Source organism: Eleutherodactylus coqui, chromosome 3, assembly GCF_035609145.1.
Source record: "Eleutherodactylus coqui strain aEleCoq1 chromosome 3, aEleCoq1.hap1, whole genome shotgun sequence".
In the NCBI taxonomy this organism is placed as follows: Eukaryota; Metazoa; Chordata; class Amphibia; order Anura; family Eleutherodactylidae; genus Eleutherodactylus; species Eleutherodactylus coqui.
The window spans coordinates 31082295-31092442 of record NC_089839.1 but is presented as its reverse complement, the minus strand read 5'-3'; the positions used below and the strand labels follow the sequence as shown (position 1 = coordinate 31092442).

Below are 10148 nucleotides of genomic sequence, written 5' to 3'. Positions count from 1 at the left end.
GCAGTTTGTGCACCTTCGTAAGACGCACTAAAAGATGGCAGAATATCGGGGGTTTTTTGCCTTTTTCTCCACTCAGAATTTTTTTTACGTTTTTCAGTACATTAAATAGTACCAATGAAAAATACAACGCGTCCAACAAAAAACAAGCCCTCATACAGCTAGATCGATGGATAGAGGAGTTACGATTTTTTTTTTAAGGGGGAGGAAAATAGAAAAAAAAAACAACTTCGTCACTAAGGGGTTAACAAGCCAGCCGCCTGAGGGGCTTACAGCCCACTCCAACAGGGCAATGTCTGTTTCTTGGGCAGAGCAAGCTTCTCCGTACATAGACCAAATATGCAGGGCTATTCACTGAGACAGTAGGGTTCTAGTATTGTATAGATTAATTCACTGAAAAGGACCCACTAGAAAATCTAATTTTTATTATTAAAAAATAACTTTTATTTATCCTATTAAAAATTGACAAACATATATGACAACAAAAATTTTTTAAAAATAATGCCTCCGTTATCAATGCTGTGTTAGCAAAGAATAACAGTAATTTTGATATTTGTTATTTCTTTTGTGGAGGTATAAAAGTGTAATAGGGAACACCCTGAACTTGGTCTGTTACCCAGGGATACAAGGGTCACAGAGTAACCAGTTGGCCCAGATTCGGCCTTGACTGTATTAAGGAATAAACCGAAGGTCTCGTATAATTATTCCACTACTTTGGTGCAGTTTATTATAATTTGTTGAAACTGGTACACACGTAGTTATTCACAAAAAAACGTGGATATTTAGGAAGATATTGCACTCCTAAGGCGCAATGATTGATATTTTTTTGCAATCGATACGCCTTCTTTTGTTAAAACGATCGACGCGTTTCCTCGGCTCCTAATTATTTAGCCGATTCATCAGGATCAGAGTATCATGTTGTATTATTGTCCACTCAGGGATATATAACTGGGTGTTTACAAGATCGCACGAGAGGCGTGATGCTCAAATTACGATAAAGAGCAGTTAATTTTCCTAGCAATAATAGCCCACTTTGGTTACCAAGTTAGAGGCTACTTTACTGGAAAAAGATGTTTGCTCAGATACAGATATGCGATTGAGTCTATGATGACGTCTGATGAGTTTAGGGCGCAATCATAGAAACATGTAATGCACTGCGGTGCTGTCATGCGTGTTATGTTTGCCGTTAAAGAGGCAATTATAGATGAGTGTATATGTTTCCACCATATAGTGCTGTAAGGTTATTCAAACGCCGAGAATGAGCTGAGGTAGCTGAATGAGCTAGATAACATTGCTCATTGAAAAGTCAGCTAACCACTGTATAGCTCAAATGAAATAATTGAGGCGCTATGAATCAGCTAAGGTCTGCCAGAATATCATGAGACACAGATCTCAGCGGTTGCTCTGCGATTGTGTGTGTGTGTGTATGTGTGTACATTTGGAGTGGGCAACATCAAGCTAAACACTCCAAACGTTTGCATAGGCATGAATCAACTTAGGAGGTTAGCTGATTTCCAATGAGCAATGTTATCTAGCTCAGTCAGCTACCTCAGCTGTTTCATAGCACTTGAATAACTTCAATGGGCTATATAGTGGTGAGCTGACCCCCAATGAGCAATATCACCTAGCTCATGCAGCTACCTCAGCTGATGCATAACACTTGAACAATTGCAATGAGCTACATAGTGGTTTGCTGACCTTTAATGAGCAATAGTATCTAGCTCATTCAGTCAGTTACCTTAGCTGATTCATAGCGCCTCAATTATTTCATTTGAGCTATACAGTGGTTAGCTGACTTTTCAATGAGCAATGTTATCTAGCTCATTCAGCTACCTCAGCTCATTCTCGGCGTTTGAATAACCTTACAGCACTATATGGTGGAAACATATACACTCATCTATAATTGCCTCTTTAACGGCAAACATAACACGCATGACAGCACCGCAGTGCATTACATGTTTCTATGATTGCGCCCTAAACTCATCAGACGTCATCATAGACTCAATCGCATATCTGTATCTGAGCAAACATCTTTTTCCAGTAAAGTAGCCTCTAACTTGGTAACCAAAGTGGGCTATTATTGCTAGGAAAATTAACTGCTCTTTATCGTAATTTGAGCATCACGCCTCTCGTGCGATCTTGTAAACACCCAGTTATATATCCCTGAGTGGACAATAATACAACATGATACTCTGATCCTGATGAATCGGCTAAATAATTAGGAGCCGAGGAAACGCGTCGATCGTTTTAACAAAAGAAGGCGTATCGATTGCAAAAAAATATCAATCATTGCGCCTTAGGAGTGCAATATCTTCCTAAATATCCACGTTTTTTTGAGAATAACTACGTGTGTACCAGTTTCAACAAATTATAATAAACTGCACCAAAGTAGTGGAATAATTATACGAGACCTTCGGTTTATTCCTTAATACAGTCAAGGCCGAATCTGGGCCAACTGGTTACTCTGTGACCCTTGTATCTCTGGGTAACAGACCAAGTTCAGGGTGTTCCCTATTACACTTTTATACCTCCACAAAAGAAATAACAAATATCAAAATTACTGTTATTCTTTGCTAACACAGCATTGATAACGGAGGCATTATTTTTAAAAAATTTTTGTTGTCATATATGTTTGTCAATTTTTAATAGGATAAATAAAAGTTATTTTTTAATAATAAAAATTAGATTTTCTAGTGGGTCCTTTTCAGTGAATTAAATATGCAGGGCTGGCTTGAAAAAGGCCGCGTTTGGCCGAAACGCGTTGAATACACTCTGTGATCACTTGCATGCAGTATTTTAACCCATAACTTTTGGCATTGTGAATGAAGAAGAGGATTTCTCTCACCCGTGAGGAGACGTGGATTCGTTTGAGGGGTTATCCTAGGTTAATAGGGGTGGAGGTTTACCCCCTTGATTCCATCTAGGGTAACCTCCCCCCACACCCACCCTACCTGAGTGAGTACCCTATATTCACCATTCTGGTCCTCCTACTTGAGTGCATAGGCATACCTTCTAATTGTGATCAAAAAGGGTGAATTAGTGGAGTGCCAAAATACAGGGTTAGCGAAATTAAACTTGTCCAACTCTGAGGCTTCTGAAGGGCGTTCTGCTGCCCCAAATGAGAAAATTTGGACAAGGTCATCAAGAAATTTGTTGCTCGTGGAACAGTCAGAAAGAAATAATGTACAACATCCAAAGAAGTTTAGGCTGAGCTGGAGTCACTGTTTTAAACCGTACAAAACCGGGCTCTATGGACAAAGGCCAAGGAAGACCCCACTTAGGCCGGTCTCACGCGACTGGATTTGGATTGTGGTATCTGCAATTGTCACCTCCTCGGACGATCTGCTGTATTCCACATCTATTAACGAAAATAGAATATGGGGATGTGCGTTCACAGCGATTGCGATTTCCGCTTGCAGAAATAAAATCACAGCATGCTCTATTTTTGCCCGCCGGCCCCATTGCGGACAAGCTTGAAGCCCTGGATGTGACAGCCTCACATCCCTACGGGGCTGAAGGACTCCCCTGCTGCAGGTGTTGGGGAAGGGGGGTGCATGAGGGCCGAACATATGCCACGGGCTTGTGTCCCTGATCTTTTAAGACCCCAGCAACACCCCTTTACTAGACATTGGCTTGGTTTGGGTTTTTGGGACATTTCTGGTTTGTCATCTGGCTCTGCTAACTAGCTTGTGCAAGGGTTGTCTCTTTTGCAAGTGCTGGGATAGGTTGGATTTGGGGATTAGCTTTATGTGTTTATGTCATGGTCCTCCTCGCCCCTGTTTCTCCATACCCTCCCATCACATGATAGTGGGGCTAAGGAGAAGTCAAATTGGGGTGGATTTTGTAGAAATGTGCTGACTTTAGCTTTAAAATACAGATATTAAATATTAGTATATAATAACCCTACAGTAATCGTGTTACCACTTTATACACGTGAGCCGTTTGTGAGGAAGTCAGTCAGATGGAGTTGGGATTGTAGCGTAGAAAAATGATGGACTCGGAGCCGGATGTTTGGCCTTAATCCACAGTCCTGCGTGATAAAGCAGATAATGCCTAATTACCCCCCCCCCACACACACACACACACACACACACACCTCAGCTTCATATATATAACGGCAGCAGGAATAAGCAGTTTATTACACATTTAAGGAAAGGCGCCATCACAATGAGGGGAAGGTGACAGTAAAGTATTCATGAAGAAGTCCCTCCAAATCCTGAGGCTCATAATCTCTGACCAGTACCGAGCGTCCATTCTCAGCCCCTCGAATCATGGCAGAGAGCACTGCAAGGGAAAGAAGCAATGTCACACAACAGTGTCTGTGTCACGAGGCAACAAGTGTTCACTGCACTAGGTCTAAGGTGAGCAGGAGACAGTAGGCGCTGCACTAGGTCTGAGAGCAGCGGCAGGCGCTCAGGGGTCGCTGCACTAGGTCTGAGAGCAGCGGCAGGCGCTCAGGGGTCGCTGCACTAGGTCTGAGAGCAGCGGCAGGCGCGCAGGGGTCGCCGCACTAGGTCTGAGAGCAGCGGCAGGCGCGCAGGGGTCGCCGCACTAGGTCTGAGAGCAGCGGCAGGCGCGCAGGGGTCGCCGCACTAGGTCTGAGAGCAGCGGCAGGCGCGCAGGGGTCGCCGCACTAGGTCTAAGGTGAGCAGGGGACAGTAGGCACTGCACTAGGTCTGAGAGCAGCGGCAGGCGCTCAGGGGTCGCTGCACTAGGTCTGAGAGCAGCGGCAGGCGCTCAGGGGTCGCTGCACTAGGTCTGAGAGCAGCGGCAGGCGCTCAGGGGTCGCTGCACTAGGTCTGAGAGCAGCGGCAGGCGCTCAGGGGTCGCTGCACTAGGTCTGAGAGCAGCGGCAGGCGCTCAGGGGTCGCTGCACTAGGTCTGAGAGCAGCGGCAGGCGCTCAGGGGTCGCTGCACTAGGTCTGAGAGCAGCGGCAGGCGCTCAGGGGTTGCTGCACTAGAGAGCAGCGGCAGGCGAGCAGGGGTCGCCGCACTAGGTCTGAGAGCAGCGGCAGGCGAGCAGGGGTCGCCGCACTAGGTCTGAGAGCAGCGGCAGGCGAGCAGGGGTCGCCGCACTAGGTCTGAGAGCAGCGGCAGGCGAGCAGGGGTCGCCGCACTAGGTCTGAGAGCAGCGGCAGGCGAGCAGGGGTCGCCGCACTAGGTCTGAGAGCAGCGGCAGGCGAGCAGGGGTCGCCGCACTAGGTCTGAGAGCAGCGGCAGGCGAGCAGGGGTCGCCGCACTAGGTCTGAGAGCAGCGGCAGGCGAGCAGGGGTCGCCGCACTAGGTCTGAGAGCAGCGGCAGGCGAGCAGGGGTCGCCGCACTAGGTCTGAGAGCAGCGGCAGGCGAGCAGGGGTCGCCGCACTAGGTCTGAGAGCAGCGGCAGGCGAGCAGGGGTCGCCGCACTAGGTCTGAGAGCAGCGGCAGGCGAGCAGGGGTCGCCGCACTAGGTCTGAGAGCAGCGGCAGGCGAGCAGGGGTCGCCGCACTAGGTCTGAGAGCAGCGGCAGGCGAGCAGGGGTCGCCGCACTAGGTCTGAGAGCAGCGGCAGGCGAGCAGCTGTCGCCGCACTGGGTCTGAGAGCAGCGGCAGGCGCTCAGGGGTCGCCGCACTAGGTCTGACAGCAGCGGCAGGCGAGCAGGGGTCGCCGCACTGGGTCTGACAGCAGCGGCAGGCGAGCAGGGGTCGCCGCACTGGGTCTGAGAGCAGCGGCAGGCGAGCAGGAGTCGCCGCACTGGGTCTGAGAGCAGCGGCAGGCGAGCAGGGGTCGCCGCACTAGGTCTGACAGCAGCGGCAGGCGAGCAGGGGTCGCTGCACTAGGTCTGACAGCAGCGGCAGGCGCTCAGGAATCGCTGCATTATGTTTCAGATCAGCAGGGTGCGCTGAGCACACAGAAGTAGCTGTGTTATGTCTAAGATAAGGAAGGGACAGCAAGCACTCAGGTGTCACTGCACTATAGGGCCATTTACACGGGATGATCATCGCACAAAATTCATTCAAATGAACAAAAATGTGCGATAATTGTTCCGTCTAAATGCAAACGTTTACTATTAGTTTACTTGTCATTTGTTGCTCACTTTCATCGCTGGTTCGCACACTTCTCGCTGCATCTAAACGCTCCCCGCTCAGCGCAAGAAGTGAATGATACTCAGCAGCGATCTGCCTGTCTAAATTCTCTGCACAAGCGCCAACAACTAGCGGTGGCGTCACACGCTCGTGCAGATCATTTAGCCGACAGTCGTCCCGTGTAAATGGGGCATTTGTCTGAGATCAGCAGGAGGCGTTAGGCACTCAGGGATCACTACATCATGTCTTAGGCCAGCAGGGGGCAGTACCACACTATATCTAAGGTCAGCAGGGGGCAGTAGGCACTTAAGGGTCACTGCATTATATCTTAAAACAGCAAGGGCAGAAGGCACCCTGGGGGTCCCCACTATGTCTGTGATCACGGTACTCGGGTCAGTACACTACACCTTAGGTCAGCAGAGGCAGCAGACTCCGCACTGAGATCAGCAGGAACTTTGGGGCCAATGGGGTGTTAACTAAAGTTCATCTGGGAAGTCCTCACCTCGACCACTGGAAGCTCGAAAAAGACACAAAATCTTTTTGTTCATGGCCACCGCTCGTCCCAACTCATATCCAACGCCGAGTGATGGCTGCGTCACCTCCGCCACCACCACGTCAGCCTGTTGCAGCCAGGTCACGTCTCTGTCGTGGATGAACTTATCTCCATACTCCTGAGCGTCTTCACCTACAGCCAAAAATAATCATCTGGTATAAGAAAAAGTAAACCTCTCATCATCCTCAAGAATCCTGATACACAGAGATGCCACCTTTGTCAGCAAAGAACAGAGGCCAAGGTGAAAGGGGGCTTATCACAACCTCTGGGTTTTTATTACTTCCGTTATTACTGTGGCCCCAGTAGGAATAGTGCCCCCTGTAATAATAGTGCCCCCTTTAGTGCCCCCAGTAATAATAGTGCCCCCAGTAATAATAGTGCCCCCTCTAGTGCCCCCAGTAATAATAGTGCACCCTCTAGTGGTCCCAGTAATAATAGTGCACCTTCTAGTGGCCCCAGTAATAATAGTGCACCTTCTAGTGGCCCCAGTAATAATAGTGCACCCTCTAGTGGCCCCAGTAATAATAGTGCACCCTCTAGTGGCCCCAGTAATAATAGTGCACCCTCTAGTGGCCCCAGTAATAATAGTAAACCCTCTAGTGGCCCCAGTAATAATAGTGCACCCTCTAGTGGCCCCAGTAATAATAGTGCACCCTCTAGTGGCCCCAGTAATAATAGTGGCCCCAGTAATAATAGTGCCCCCTTTAGTGGTCCCAGTAATAGTAGTGCACCCTCTAGTGGCCCCAGTAATAGTAGTGGACCCTCTAGTGGCCCCAGTAATAGTAGTGGGCCCTCTAGTGGCCCCAGTAATAATAGCGCCTCCTTTAGTGGCCCCAGTAATAATAGCGCCTCCTTTAGTGGCCCCAGTAATAATAGTGCCCCCTTTAATGCCCCCAGTAATAATAGTGCCCCCTTTAGTGGCCCAGGAAATAGTGCCCCCTTTAGTGGCCCCAGTAATAATAGTGCCTCCTTTAGTGGCCCCAGTTATAATAGTGCCCCCTTTAGTGACCCCAATAATAATAGTGCTCTCTTTAGTGGCCCCAGTAATAATAATGGCCCCAGTAATAATAGTACCTCCTTTAGTGGCCCCAGTAATAATAATGGCCCCAGTAATAATAGTGCCCCTTTAGTGTCTCCAGTAATAATAGTGCCTCCTTTAGTGGCCCCAGTAATAATAGTGCCCCCTTTAATGCCCCCAGTAATAATAGTGCCCCTTTAGTGGCCCAGGAAATAGTGCCCCCTTTAGTGGCCCCAGTAATAATAATGCCCCCTTTAGTGGCCCCAGTTATAATAGTGCCCCCTTTAGAGGCCCCAGTAATAATAGTGCCCCCTTTAGTGGTCCCAGTAATGATAGTGCCTCCTTTAGTGACCCCAGTAATAATAATGGCCCCAGTAATAATAGTGCCCCCTTTAGTGTCTCCAGTAATAATAGTGCCTCCTTTAGTGGCCCCAGTAATAATAGTGTCTTTAGTAGTATAAATGCACCCTTTAAAGGCCCTAGTAAACATAGGACCCCTTTTAGTGGTCTCAGTAGTAATAGTGGCCTCAGTAGTATTTGTGTCCTCCCCACCCCTGAATCTCCATCCAGGCATCAAGTATGTCATCAAGCGCTATATTTTACTCAGAGATCCCAGTCGGAACTCAGAGAAGATCCTCACTTATTCCCCCGGCATCTGCGATGCATACAGTATGTGCATGAACGCTGACACAGGGGAGGGGTATCTTCTCTGAGTGCTACAGCGCTGTCCCAGCCAGTACTTCAGAGTGCGTTATATATAGCACCTGATTATATGGCTGCTGCCGGTCAGAGGTGCTCACAGCAGATACGGCCTGAAAATAAATACTGGCACCGATCTCTAGAGTAAATTACCAGCTGAGCGGCAACACTATACCCGCATGTCACCACTGCCCTGGGCAAAGAACACACATATGGAGGGACACATAGGGGGTACATACAGAGGTCTTGTATGTAGGCTTGGTGTAGATACAGACATATCATATGTAGGAAGGACGTAGAAACTGAAATAGTATGTGAATCGTGTGTATTACATGTAGAGGATGTAGATAGAGAGGTATTATATGTAGGAGGTGTAGATACAGAGGTATACGTACGCAGGGTGTAAGTACAGAGACAGGCGGATATGGATACAGAGCAGGGGGTGGTATTCTATGTAGGGGGTTGTAGATACCAGGGTATTATACACAGGGTGTAAATACAGTCATTAGGCGTATTCTATGTAGGGGGTTGTAGATACCGGGGTATTATACACAGGGTGTAAATACAGTTATTAGGCATATTCTATGTAGGGGGTTGTAGATACCGGGGTATTATACACAGGGTGTAAATACAGTTATTAGGCGTATTCTATGTAGGGGGTGTAGATACCAGGGTATTATACACAGGGTGTAAATACAGTTATTAGGCATATTCTATGTAGTGGGTGTAGATATTGAGGTAGTACATGTAAGGGTGTAAGTACACAAGTATTGTTTCAGAGGGCGTAATACAGAGTTAATACATGTAAAGCAGGCATCATACTTGGGGATATAACACTTATGATGGGATATGGTATACATACAATATCATAGGGCTATTATATAACATAAGGGGTTGGGGTGTGTTATACTAGGAGATAGGGCACATATCCTACATTCTATATACAGGTATTACGGGTGGGCAGTATACGTAGCATCTAGAGATGTGAACTCGTGTCTGCAGCTGAGGGCGCCGCCATGTTGTCGGAGCCCAGATAAGCTCTGTACCCGCTTCCGAGATCTCCGGGCGGCCTATGTGTTCCGTCAGCACGGTCCCGTTGCGCTGTAGTAGTTGGATGATCCGCTGGTATAACAGCAAGTCTTCTCTGCCGCCTCTGATACTTCCACAGAAATACACCGACAGCGCAGCCATGTCGTCCCGTGACAGAGAGGAGCCGCCGTCACGTGACAGAAAGGAGCCGCCGCCGGCCGCAGGTGATTGGACGCGGGAAAAAGGCGGGAAAGCAGCTGGAGCGGCTGACAGGAAGACGACCTGAAGTAATAAGAATGAGGAGACGGTGAAGAGGCGGTGATAACATAGTGAGGCAACAGTCAGGGTGAGGAGAGAGCAGACAGTGAGGGTCAGATGACAGGAGGCGCTGAGGAGAGATTAAAGGGGACGTCCGCTTACATGATAACTCCCCGTTAGTTTACTTACCTAATCACGCTGCACTCCCGCTGTGGTCCCAGCGTTTGTTTTAAAAGCGGCTAACAGATGAAGTCAGGTGACCGCTGCAGCGTCATGTTCCCAAGAATCTTGGCACTTGGGATGTGAGCGCTGATCCCATTAGAACAAGAGGCGGCGCTGCGGCGGTCACATGGCTAATGCCATCGCCAAAACAAACACTGGGACCACAGCGGGAGGGCAGCGCTGGATCCTGCCTGTGGAAACAATCGTGGCATGCCCTATGCTTTGATGTTCCCTCGGAAACGCCTCAGCCATTGTTGTCAATGGGGCCAGCAAAAACATGGCCGGCGTGTAAGGAGCACTGCTCCCGTC

At 48.5% G+C, this 10148-nt stretch overlaps 1 protein-coding gene across 1 annotated transcript in view; it reads right to left on the bottom strand.

The window, feature by feature from the left end:
• Positions 1–4109: 4109 nt before the first annotated feature.
• DNPH1 (2'-deoxynucleoside 5'-phosphate N-hydrolase 1) overlaps positions 4110–10148 on the bottom strand; it is a 66515-nt gene continuing 60476 nt past the window's right edge. Inside the window, exons 2-4 of the mRNA XM_066595430.1 lie at positions 9377–9641; positions 6563–6745; positions 4110–4281 (exon numbers count right to left, since the gene is read on the bottom strand). Of these exons, the coding sequence (XP_066451527.1) occupies positions 4160–4281; positions 6563–6745; positions 9377–9641 (570 nt within the window). The 3' untranslated portion in view covers positions 4110–4159. The remainder of the gene's footprint in view (positions 4282–6562; positions 6746–9376; positions 9642–10148) is intronic.